Source organism: Poecilia reticulata, linkage group LG5 (assembly GCF_000633615.1).
Source record: "Poecilia reticulata strain Guanapo linkage group LG5, Guppy_female_1.0+MT, whole genome shotgun sequence".
Lineage (NCBI taxonomy): Eukaryota > Metazoa > Chordata > Actinopteri > Cyprinodontiformes > Poeciliidae > Poecilia > Poecilia reticulata.
This window is the reverse complement of record NC_024335.1, coordinates 5,090,810-5,104,242: the sequence shown is the minus strand read 5'-3', so window position 1 is coordinate 5,104,242 and position 13,433 is coordinate 5,090,810. Positions and strand designations below refer to the sequence as shown.

Below are 13,433 nucleotides of genomic sequence, written 5' to 3'. Positions count from 1 at the left end.
ATAAATCTGAAACAAACTTCCAGAAAACTGCAAAACAGCTGAAATGCAGGACCATACAGATGGCAAGCATCTGTATGGTTCCATTGAAACTTGAGGAACTCCACATGCTATTTTTTATTTATTTTAGTTTATAGTTGCATAAAGACTCAAAATAGTCTTAAATAAGACTCCAGTTAGGTGAGTGCTTGGCCTGAAAGAACCACCTAGTTCTTCTTCAACTGGTCTTCTTCTTATGATCAACCGTGTTAAAAGCAGCGCTGAGAGCGAGTAAGACCACGCCTGAAATGTTGCTGTTATTTATATTGAAGTAGCTACAGCCCACCTACTGTCTCCACCAAAAACTATTTGGCAAGTATGGGAATCATATAGTTATTATTACTGCAAAATGCAATTATCAGGCTTTAAACACACATCAGTCAAAGAGGCATTGATGTTTTTCAATTATCCATTGCTATTGCTATGGTTACATGTACTGTGTTTTAATAATAGGAAAATCATGCTAGTTAGGATCTTACACAAAAACTTTTTCCTTTTCAATGTTGCTTGTTAGTGTCTGATTCATATAAATACATTTCTACATTTGTAAAATCACAGTTGCCATGTTACTTTGCTTAGTTTTTCCCAGCTTTACATTTTCTGCTTTGCTCACAGATTAGATCAGAGTAACCACAGTCTTCCTTCTTTATTATTCCAAATACAGGTCGCTGATACTGCTACCGGAAACATACATCAGAGCACATCCTGTGCATCGAGGTATGATGGACTTCACATGATAAAGGTGTATGAAAAAGACAGAAAGAGGCTAAAGTTGAAAAACAGTTTAAATAAATAGTTGTTATGTTATACATATGGAGGTTTTATTTCTTTAAATGTCAAAGTCAGGAAACCACAATTTAGGCAGCAATAAAAGACCAATATTCTTTATTTTGTGTAAAGAAACTCCATATATTGCAACTTCAGTTGAGGTTCTTTACTCTTAGGCAAAAGTACAGCAGATGTATTTAAAATGTACATTATTATTACATATAAATCTTTCACAAGTTTGTATAATTCACACTTATATTTAGCTAAATGTTAATTCCAGTTGCAAAAAGCTTACTGTTTTGTGTTGTTTCCTAAACTAGTGAGATACATTTCTTGCAAAGTAGGGATATTTTAATTATGTGTCTTAAATTACAGATTTTGAGTTTTATCTTCCCAGAAAATACATCATTAGAGGTTTTTGCTGTTTATACAAAACCAAAAATGGTTAATGGGTTATTTTACTTTCATGACATTCTGCATTGATGAGTCTGCATTTCTCAGAAGATCATGTGTTACTATCCCTTCATACACGTCAAATTTGTTTAGTGGTTTTGGATTAAATAAAATTAAGACTGCACAAGACAAAGGTGATCTACAGAAGGACTTTTTAATAGAGAAGTCTAGAATTACCGACTACTTCATTTATTTTCTAAAAAGTGAAGCACGTCTTCTGAAAAAATCCACTATTAAAAAAAAATACCCACACAAATAAATTCAGAAATGAGCATAAAGTGTATTTAAAATATCTGTAAATGCACTAGATCCAAAAAGAAAGGTTCTGGTTTGCTATCTTATGAGCAGCAATTTAAAGTAGTACTCTTAGTACTCTTCCGTTCATGTGAGGTCAAATAGAAACAAATACTCAGCTTCTTTAATATTTAAGATGTTTATCTCCTGGTAATTTCAGGTTGTGAGTAAAAAATGAACTCATCTTATTCTTATCAGCAGCTCATTCTCAGAATGATCTGAGTTTTCACAGTAACATTAAGCTGACTTTTGACAGTATTTGAGCAGCGTTACGGACGTGCCTTTTGTAAAAAATAAAAATCAACTTGTCTCCGAACTTATAAGCGTGTTCAAGCCAGAGTGGAGGTGTTTTCAACATCCGTTTACTAAGAAGCATGCTTGTGAGTGGTTGTATATCTTGCAGGTTAATCATCAGTGTGTGGTTATTTCCATGTGCACTCCATATGCAAGCACACACTGCATGTCATGTTCTTACCGAAAAGCTGCTAAGTTTCCGTTACCTGAACCGCAGTGTACTTTTTCCCTCAAAAAAAGAGGAAATGGTCCAGATAAAGGTTAGAAAAACATAACAAAAATACTTTTAACGTAGAATTGTATTACTGAAGATAATGTTTTGTTTCCTATCTATAACCTCTATTGTAATGGAGACTGCTGAAAAGACTGGAAAACACAGATTTCAATCTTAATCTCCCTATAATAAACATTACAAAGAAAAACATATTTTTGCTATTTTACGGAACATTGTCTGGTAAAGTAGTTGCTGTACCAACCGTTTACTTGAAACATTAAAGAAGCAAACGCTAAGAAACATATTTATGCATTTCACAATGCCTATATGAGCAAGTTTATGAGATTCTGAGCTAATTACTTCAGAAACAAATTCAAAACTTAGTGTGAGACTGAGGCAGTTTTTTCAGGATTTGGGAACTAATCTCTATTCAAGAAAAACGGGTTTAAGAAGTCCAAAAATAACTCAGGAGGCTCCAGAGGCAGCAAATTCCCCAATATCAGGAGTTAGACAGAAAACAGTCAGCAGTTTTACTTCCAGTTTTACTGAAAATAAAACTACATGATGAGCTGAGACAAAGATTAAAATTGTAGCTATATTTGAGTTTTTACTTATTAAACAAATCCAAACCTTGTAGTTGCATGCATCGAGACTGACTTAATAAATATACTGGGTAGATTTGTTTTTAATTCTGTGGCACTACTGGCCTTTATTGAAAGTAATCAAACTAGAAAAAAAGGGAAGGCATGCAACAAATTCCCTAAGATCAGGACTTAAACTCTGTTACAGCTGAGTCAAAAACCAACAGCATGAATAGAGTAAACTCCAAATTGGGTAATTTACCAAAAGTATTGTTTTACAACCTGCTAGCTTCCAGTCAGGGCAATTTATAAATCTGTCAATGTAAGGTTCCTTTTTTGCTGTTACAATACACCATGCCGAAAACTCATGAATGAAGCTTGAGTTGATGTTATGCTTGAGGAACCTGGACAAAGTTTGAGCTACCAGAACCAACACAGTTATTGCATGACACGCAAAATATTGTCTTACCTGGAATGAACTCGCCAACGTTATTATACTTAACTAAAGATGTGACAGTAAACTTGCTAAAATGTTGCCTTTATCCAAGAAATGTCAAGCTTGATAGAGCTACTCCAGCTCTTAATGTGGTTTTGTCTCATCACCATCCTGAATGAATAAATCAGACACATGACTGTGACTCATCCTAGAGCTTGTTTTTATCCAGCAGCTGAAATCGAACATTGAAAACAGACAGCTGGTCACTCATACTACAAAAAGGATCCTTAATCGATGTAGAGGAGAGTATTAACAAAAAGGACTCCAGATAAATGTACATAGGATCAATCAATCAAATTTTATTTGTATAGCACATTTCAGCAGCAAGGCATTTCAAGGTGCTTTACATAATTAAAAGAAATAAAATTAAAAATAAAAACAGCATGTGACATTGAATAAACAGTATGAAATGAAAGAGATTTTGACAAAAAATTAACTTTTTAAAACTATGTGTGAGTATTAAAACTTTCTAACTTGTCAGTTTTAGTTACCCTCTTTTGAGGAAATTGAAGGTTTTTAAGTGCGCCTTAGTGCGGAACATACGGTCATTTTGTTGACTGTTCACTGCACTCAACTGTACACGGTTGAAAATCTCTCCATTTTATTTCTGGCACTGACATGGGAAAGTTGGCTGAAGTCTACAGTTACGTTTTCATTTTTTTTTTCACCTTCATGTCACAACCCCCACTGAAGAGCTGTGGCACGCCCCCTTTTGGAAAAGCCCTGCTCCAACTCATTGTGTTCCTACACCAAAGGCACGTTTAGTCCCTCTACTGACCTCTGGGTTTGCCTTTGGATCTCCTTCCAGTGGGATTTGACCTGGAAAACCTCAGAATGGAGGCATTTTGATCAGATGCATGAACTCCTTTAACGGAGTTCATGCATTTTTATGCAGATACAAAAAATGTGATTTCGGAGAGCAGAGTGTTAACGGGAACTGGTTTTCTCTGAAGGAAGACAATAAGGAAGGAACTATGCATAATAAAGTACAGCTTTGACAAGATGAGGTCTGCGTAGCACTTATGAGGTGGAACTATTTGCCTCAGGGAGACCTGCTCCAGGTGAGCTCCTCCTGAGCTCCTCCTGATCTTTCCATTGACTTCCATTAATTTTTACAGCGTAAACCTTACCTTTACCCTTTTCCTAACCCTAACCATCACATACCTAACCCTAACCCTAACCAAAACTCAATTCACACCTTAGTCCTAACTCTAACCCCTGACCCAAAAACAGGGTTTCCCCTTGTGGGGACCAGGCTTCGGACCACAAGGAGCAATTGGTCCCCACAAAGTAGTATGTATCAGGAAAATCGTCCCCACAAGGTATTACAAACAAACGCACGCAAACACACGCCAATCAATGCAAATCGCTGAGGATACACACAGTGTAAAAATGAAATGATTTATTCTAATGCTTGGGTGATAAAAGAGAACTAAAACAGTTTTGCTGATTTTACTGAATGTGCAGAAACACTAAGGGAACTTTGACTACTCAGCACAAGTAAAAAGGAGAAGAAGAAAGTGATGTAACAAATGAATGGAGCAATTTTAAAACTAGGTAATAAAATAAAATAAAGAAAAAAATAATATACAGCCACATTCATTAAATTAGAATACCATTGAAAAACGTATTTAGGTTTCATTAGACACAGACTGATGTGGGCTTATTGAAAGTATGTATAACACTTGGTTAAGGTTGTTATTTTCAAAAGGTAATTTTAATGTAACAAACAAACCTCATTGATATGCATAATCTGAGTCATTTACTGAGTATGGCTGTATATACGTAAGAAGAGAAATGTAAAGATGCAGTAATGACTCTATGTAAATGCCTGATGAGTCTGACATCTTTTTCTTCAATGAATTAACCAATGCAATTGTCTAGGCAGCATCCTCAACCATAACCTGAAACTATGACCTCCTTTGTGGGGAATGATGGTTAGAACAGAAAGAGCTAGGGTTAATGAAATTACTAGTTCAAAGATCAGACAAACATGTTTCACAGAGGTGAATTAGAAACTCACTGTTTGAACATTTTAAAACCCGACCAGAACGTTTTTATGACTGATGGTTTCGGGAAAGCCTTTTCCTGCCCAGTAAGCAGTGTGTTACAGTGGGCTAAGTGTGGAGAAGCAAAAATAAGAGCTGCTTTTTCAGCAGGTTTAGCTTTACCAGTGTTTCTTTATTAAAGGAGAAAAGATTGGTTGATGGATGTAGCATGTGAATAAAGAGTTGGACAAGGAGGGAAATCAAGGTAGATGGTCCATCGGACTGGTGGGCTCTAAAGCACAGAAATGATTAATAAAAGGGATAAATATTTACAAAGAGAAAATATAAAGGACAGTGGATCTAGTGTGGGACTTTGTTGAACACCTCTGAGAAGTCATTAATCTTCATGGAGAAATTGTAATCTAACACAAAAGGACAGTGTTGACAACTCAAACCCTACAAAAAGGATCGGGTTTTGTTGGTTTTATTTATTTTTTATTTTTGCTACTATCGTTTTAGAGACACAGAACATCATCCCTTCTAAGTTTATAAATCAAAAGAAAATCAGATTTTCTTTTATGGCAATTCTCTATCTTTTTAAAAAATAAAATAAAAAAAGAGATTGCTTAATAAGCATATTAATGTTTAGAGCCTTGGGTTTTGAAGGTATGAATGTAAATAAATAATATGATCTTGAAATTACTTTTAGCTTTAAAGCTGTAGATTTCCAACCTTGAGACTGACAGAGTGGGTTGGGTTTTTTTTTTTAGGGGAAAAGACAATGTGATGCCGACTTAAAACCCACACAGGGGTTCCTGTTTCACAGTCGAGTAGCTCTGCGCACAAACAACCTTGTGTCACGACTCAAAGAGAACAACTTAACATGTTTCTATTTAATCTGCTCATATTCATTTTGACTCTTAATGTGTTTATTGTTGATTCGGATGCCAGAATGTGCGATAGAGGTAGGAAAAATAACCTTTTGGGTGTTTTTAAAGAAATTGGGTGACACTTTATTTGATAGAAAATGTTTCTTGTTCTGTGTAAAGATGTAATTTTTTTTTCTTTCTGTCTTTTTTCTGAAGTACATAGAAGTTAAGCTGTTGTTTTTCTCCAACTTGTGACTTATATAGGTCAGAAAGTGAAGAAACTGCCTTCAGGCAAAACAGAATGCGAGCCATGTGGGGAAGGAACTTTTCAGGCAACACCAAAGAAGTCTCAAAGTTGTGATGGATGCACGACGTGTTATGAAGGTAAAAGTAAAAACCTTGTCAACATGTACTGACTGTTCTAGCAAATGCAAAGAGCAAATGATAAAGTGAAAACATTGAATGAAGACTTCTGTTCTTTAGCTTCTTTTTACAAATTAAACCAACGACTCTGTAGTTTAAATCCTAAAATGTATTACTTTCTTGGTTTTTCAGAATCAGGAAGTGATATCAAAGAGAAGTGCACCGCAGTGAAAAATACTGTATGTGGATGTCGTGATGGCTTTGTTCCACGTGCAAGGGATTCAAGCATCTGTAAATGTGATATAGGATCTGGACTGGAAAATGGGGGTAAGTTACAGACTCAAACAAATTTCTTAGCTTCCATTATTTGATCCAAAGGCTGAACCTTAATGAAAAACATTTATTTTTCCCACTGGCAGTTTGTTCAAAGTGCAAGGAAGGTTATTTCAGCCAAGAGATTAACACACAATGTCAAAAATGGAAAGAGTAAGTTTCAATAGTTGCACACCATCTTAAACCTCAAGTACACATGTAGCTAAAAGTTGTTGTTTTTGTCTTGGTTGTGTTTCTGCAGCTGTAAATCTGCAGGGATTAAACAGGCTGGAAGCTCAACCTCTGACGTCGTGTGTAATGAGATGATAAATGATAGTCAGACCACTGTAGCCCCCACAACAATCTCAAAGGTTTTCTCCTCGCTCTCAACAACACGTCGTCCACATGAGGGGGCTCCAATACAGAAGACACGCTCGAGCACCACCACGACTACTGTTCAGCGCCCCACTGTGAGAAACACAACGCAGAACACAAGCATTCACATAGGTAAGACTTTTCCTGCTTTCTGTCATGCTCAGATTCCAGGGTGGTGTAAGCTGTAGCTCTACTGTCTCATTTTATTCCAGGTACGGCTATTCTCATTTTGGGAATTTTCGGACTGCTCGGGCTGACGGCAATGACCTGCAAGCTGCATGTTACCCACTGCTGGCAGACAAAACCAGCAGTACAGAGTAAGTTAAAGACAATCTGGGCTCACAGGCTTTAATTTAGTGAAAAAATGGAAAAAACTGAGACCACTGCACTGAAAATCTCCTGGTTTTTCTGCCTGATATTGATCTCTGAACTCTTCCTGAGTTCAAACACTAGTATTGTTGTTTCTAAATGAATATGAACTTGTTTCCTTTGCATTATTTGAGGTCTGAAAACACTGCATCTTTTTGTTATTTTGGCCGTTTCTCATTTTCTGCAAATAAATACAAAATCTATGCTTGGAATTTCAGACATGTTGTCAGTAGTTCATAGAATAAAAGAACAATGTTCATTTTACTCAAACATAAACCTATAAGGAGAAAAATCAGAGGAACTGATTATTTTAAGTGGTTTCTTAATTCTTTCCTGAGCTGTATTTATTCATTTAAGTGCAAGAACATTGAAGACACCTATAGCAAAAAAAGTCATTCAGTTTTTATACTGGAATAAGATGCTAGTGTGTTTCTCCTGCACAGGTGATTATCCATTTTAACTTACCATCAGACAATGCTTTACTTAGTAAATACAAACATTTGTATGCATTTTGTTGAATGTTTAAGTTATTTTTTGTGTTTTTTTATTTAATAATCCAGGATGGTTTGGCATAGTATGATGGAAAATAGTGGCAAAATGTTTCCTGATTACTTTTTTCTTGATCATGTGTACATTTTTGTTTTTCAGCCAAGGACTCTTTGTGTCGGAGGCCAGTTGAGGAAAGCGGTGATGGCAGTGAGTCCTCTTTGAAACTTAACCCAGAGCCGTGAGGTGAAGTTTTCCTGTGACGAAAATCCTCATCTGACGCTCCAGAGAGCCATCCCTGGAAGAGTTTAATTTACTGCAGACCCCTCAGATCCTCCTTGTATTGTTTGTTGTGTGTTTCACAAAACACACAACGTCTGCATTGTAACAGGGGTGTTTTTAATATGTACAGTTGTCAAAATTTGACTGTTTGTTCTGTTGTAATACAGTGTAGGATTATTGAATTATACCTCGCTTTTTAAAACTGTGAAACCATTCAAGGTAGACATTCATCCTCTTGATGTTATACTTAGGAGGAGTTATTATGGCTGACATGGTCAATAGGGATTTTTTTTCTCATAAGTATACATTTGCCAAGACTACCTGGTGAGTTTTCTACTATATGCATTTATATGCAGGTGTTATAGACCTTCTGCTGACATTATACATGCTCTAACAGGGCTGAGACAACTCTGAGAAATACGCACTTTGAACGATAATAATGTGGGTAGAAACTATAAAACACACCAGGTACAGATGTTAAAAAAAACTATAGAACAAAAGTTCTGTTTTTCATTTACATTGTTTTTAAATTTCTTTTGTTGTGTTATTCAGTGTTTCCTTGGTCTGTTCCAACAGTCGCATGTCTCTTTTGCACAAGATAAAAAACAAAAAACAAATCTGTTGTCAGAAATATGTGGGGTGAGGGGAAGTACCACATGGAGCAAAATGTGCTTCTTTTTCCCCCCCACCAAAAGTTGCCTCCTCTGTTTTCTTGTTCTTGTGTTTGGAAAGACTGATATTGTAAATGTGAAGACTTTCATGTTGTTTGTGCCTTGCTGGAAATATTTTTCAGATTAGTGCAGTCAGAGGAGTATGAAACTTTGTCCTAATTACCTTTCACCATTTACCAGATGAGCACTGAGTAGCTTTATGCCTGGTTGAGTCTCAGTGAGTTGTAAAATGGACCCGAAAGGAAACTTTGTTGATTCATTCTAAGAATTGAAGGTTCCTTTCAAGAAGGTGGCATTGGTTTAGTTAGGAAAACTATTTAAATATACCATGACTGGATTAATTTTATATTTGTTTGTTTTATTTTACATTAAAATGAACATGTTACATGTGCAGCGTAAAGTAAAGCCTCCTCTATTCAAGTTTTTCCTGAAAATGTATTATTTATTGAAATAATATCACTGATACTGATGTGAACGTTTTACTTCTTCAGCTTTTGGTAGTATTTATGAGCAGTTGTGTGTTTTTTAAATTTTTTTTTACTGATGACATCTCTCTCTCTCCAGCCAAGGGGGAGACACCACAATGGAAAAACAAACGAAACAAAAACAATTCTCTGTTGAATCCTAAATAGTTTTCCTGCTTATGTTCAAGTTAGTTCAACAGGGTGGGCGCCCTTGTGTGGAATGTAAAGTTTAGGCACTGTAAAAAAAAAAAAAAAAAGAAAACATCTGAGAATATTTTTGTGTTGCACAAGATGCTATTCAGGCACCATGGCTTCTAAATGTGAAGATCTGCTGCAGACAGAATAAACAGATGAAAGAGTGCCTCCCCAAAACTGCCTGTAAATGTCACTGATCCAGGAAGCTGGTGTGCAGTTTCAGAGAAATTAAGAGTACTTTACACGGAACAAACCTGTTTGGGGTTTTTTGAGTTGTAGCCTGATTTACAAGCACTTGAAGATAAATATCATCCATTCATTCATGTCTGTATATATTTCTGGTTGTTGTTCTTTTATCCATGTTGCAAATTTTTTCTTAATGTGCATGTACGACAAACTTGTGTTTATATTCTGTATATTATTTGAGTAAAAATGTATTAATCTCTGAATAAGCCTTTGCACTTTAAAGTGACTTAAAGTGCGCTTTTTAAATTCACTAACCCTTATTTTAAGTAGATGATTAACATTACAATATCCACTGTGCACATCACAGTATGGTGCTTTTCAAATATTCTTCTCTGTTACCAGTTGAACTTGACCTTATTATAATCACACTGATCAGACATAACATTACAGTTACTTAAAAAGTGAAGATAAACTGGATGGGCCATTGGATTTGAGCAAGTTTTGGTTCCCCACTCATCACACACAGTCTCACACACACACACACACACACACACACACACACACACACACACACACACACACACACACACACACACACACACACACACACACACACACACACACACACACACACACACACACACACACACACACAAAATCAACAATAAAAGRAWAAAACACAGTTTTAAAGACATCCAATATTTGGATTTGATTTGAGGACTATACCTTGGTGGTTGCCCTTTTAAGCTATTTCTAACAACTGGACCAGGATATATTAGGCAATAAATGAATATTTGGTCATCAAAGGTGTTGGAAGTATGAAAAATAAGCAGATGGTTAGCATTTTCAAAACCGCAGCTCTTGTTCCCAGTCTGCAGTGTCCATGTTAATTAAAAATGGTCCTTAAAGGAAGTGTGGTGAGGAGGCATCAACATGGTGGCAAACTAATGTAGCGCCAACTACTGAAGAGGTTTGTGATGGTTCTAATAAAACCATCACAGCATGGATCACAGGCATTGATCAATCTTTGGGTTTGTAAATTGTGATCATTTTATGGTTTTGGATTTTCTCCTGCTCTGTTTTGAATTGTGGTCCCTGTTGCATTGTGGTCACCCGCTTCCTTTCATGCATTCTGCTCCATTTACTTCCTTTGTTCTTGTGAGAGCTGTCGCTGCAATCCTTTGTCACCTTTGTTCGAGTATCTTTAGTTTATACATCAAGGAGCAAATTCAAAGAAAGGTAATTAAAAGTTGTCAGTTAACTAATAAAAAAAAAAAATCTTTTTTTTTCTCCTGACAAAAGAAAAGCTAATTAATCTGGGGAAAAAACGCACATCTTTGCAAACAAGCTACATTAGGCTACATAAAACATATATGTTGTTTTTCTGATTAGTCATACAAATCTCCATTCCCCCACAAAGGAAAAATACCACAAAAAAAAAAGATTGGGTAAATGACAAACTCTCTTCATTGGGTTCAATGAAGTGAAATTTGTGGTAGGTTTGAATGACATTTTTTCTGGTTTTCTTTAACTTTGACTCACACACAACTTTCAGTTCAAGAATTTAATTTTCATTTATACATTTAGCCACTAACATCTTTTTCTTGTTTTACTTGATATTTCTAACACAGGGGCAAAAAAAATCTGCCTCTAAAACTGTTGTTTCATACCTGCGTCCTTCAGCTTTGCACTTTCTAGTTGCATGTGGAGAGACATTATATGGGTTTCTGTCAGCTGCCGCCTACGCTGTGAGCTACAGAAGGGGGTGTCCATGTGTATGGAAGAAATTGCTTCCACAGTGTCATCACTGCCATTTGTGGTTTTTCACCGGCAGACTCCTCCGACTACTGTTTGAGCTACGTAAATGCTAGTCACTGACTACGTCACATCCTACAGGAGGTGTTTCGCTGCAGCTGTCTACATGTGTGGTTGTATCATGTCTTTAAGAAACCGAAAAGAGAGGGTTGATATCTGTGGTGGCACAGCTACAGATCATGACGTTTGAAACGAGAGCAAACTCAGACTGAAGCAAAACAGGAACACAGAATCAGATAAAAGAATTACTGCAAATACATGGTAATGAGAAAGGAATGTGTTCAGCCCAATGAAGCACTGAGGCATTGCAATCTGTCGCCTTGATCTCCATCTGTGGGAATGGCTTCAGCATAGAAGACAGAGTTTGGTCAACCTGGAGAGCAAACAGAGACTCTAACTGCCAACACAGACAGAAACATTAGAGAAACCAAGTATTAAAATCAATTATTGAACAAAGATAATGGAGGTTTCAACTAAAAAATTTTAAAATTGATTGATAAACTACTAGACCCATTCCAGATGCCAAATAGCAAATGTAGTTAGCATTTTGGGAGCTTAGGCAACTGAACATTTCAAAGACAGATAAATGGAAAACTACTTAGCTTTATACGTTTTAGTTTATTGCTTTTATAAATTGTGGAGTACTTATTACTTTAGACCAACATTTAGCTTTATACTTTTAATATCAGAGAAAGACCCAAATAAACTCCTGTTAGTGTACTGAGCAACCCAGTACAAGAATCAAACATGGAGAACCAACATGTAGCTTTATACAAATCTAAAACTCAACCCAGAACAATTGGAGCCAACATTTACCTCTCTAACCTTTTTGTCTTTCTTTTGGCTATTTTGTTTTATACTTTGAACTGCCTTGTTGCTGAAAATGTGCTATATAAATTCAATTTCTTTTCTTACCTTACTTGGTGCTGCATTGTTTGTGCTCTGAGGAAGCCTCCTATGGTGTCAGGGCTTTAGAGTGTGGCCATGTGCTCCTAAATGTGACCAAACTTCTCAAAAGTACAATAAAAAAAAACTGCAGTTACACAGGTGCTACTGAGAAAAAACATCTGCGATAGAGACATAGATTAGACCCTTATCGCAGTCCAAGTCAATCAGATATCACTTCCAGTCTGGTTCAGGAACCAGACTGGTTCCACAAAGTGCTGCTGCTGCTGGTAATTCTGCTGTTCTATCTGTGCTTCTAACCTCAATGCACAGCCATGAACCTGAGTACGCAGTGACACTAATGCATATGTCTATGTGAACGAACAATTTGTCAAATGTGCACTTAAACCTCACACATGCTTGCTCAATATGTGCTCCGGCATGAACTCCACTCTGACAAACTCTTGCTCTGCCTGCTCTGTGCTCGCTCTCGGTTCTGTCGCAGTTCTCAAACGTGCTTCACTCTCCTTGTGTTCGGCCCGATGTCTCTGTTCGAGTATGTAAACGAACCTTTCATCATAATGCCTCCTGGTTCTAATAAATTTTGAATTGAAACACTTAAAAAGCATATTTGAAACATTGCTCTGCCCAAGTGGCCGCTCTCTCCACAGCCTTTCAGCTGTGATGTTAAATAGGATACCTGTCAAATATTTGGGCGCATCGAACTTTTGTGCTGGTGCAACCAAAAAAAAAGTCAAGTACACCAGAGCAGCCAGTGGAGATAGTAAGTCTAGAGTGCTGGGACTTATTAACTCAAAACTCACAAATCTTTAACCTAAAGGAACTTTTCACTTTGACTTTACTTGAAAGAATTAAGTTCAATACCATTTTGTATCCTGTGTCTGACACCATGACTCAAGCTTACCAGGGACAGATTCTGTACCAACTAGGGTGCTGTGGTGGTGCAGGGGTAGAGCACAATCCACATAAGGAGGACCCAGTCCCTGACGCAGCCCTCGCAGGTTCGATGCCTGACC

At 36.7% G+C, this 13,433-nt stretch overlaps 1 protein-coding gene across 1 annotated transcript; it reads left to right on the top strand.

Annotated features, from left to right (window-relative positions):
- The first annotated feature begins 5,950 nt into the window (after nt 1-5,950).
- si:ch73-361p23.3 (tumor necrosis factor receptor superfamily member 4) lies at nt 5,951-9,572 on the top strand. Its single transcript, XM_008408695.1, has 7 exons — nt 5,951-6,089; nt 6,258-6,377; nt 6,549-6,683; nt 6,776-6,842; nt 6,931-7,175; nt 7,256-7,360; nt 8,061-9,572. The coding sequence occupies exons 1-7, from the start codon at nt 6,008-6,010 to the stop codon at nt 8,141-8,143; spliced, it is 837 nt and encodes a 278-aa protein (XP_008406917.1). The 5' UTR covers nt 5,951-6,007; the 3' UTR covers nt 8,144-9,572.
- The last annotated feature ends 3,861 nt before the right edge of the window (nt 9,573-13,433 follow it).

Excerpts from the sequence above, each read along its gene's own strand:
- si:ch73-361p23.3 (XM_008408695.1), top strand. The coding sequence starts at position 6,008 with ATGTTTCTATTTAATCTGCTCATATTCATTTTGACTCTTAATGTGTTT. Across the intron at positions 6,843-6,930 it reads CAATGTCAAAAATGGAAAGA|CTGTAAATCTGCAGGGATTA; the intron begins GTAAGTTTCAAT and ends GTGTTTCTGCAG. Across the intron at positions 7,361-8,060 it reads GACAAAACCAGCAGTACAGA|CCAAGGACTCTTTGTGTCGG; the intron begins GTAAGTTAAAGA and ends TTTGTTTTTCAG.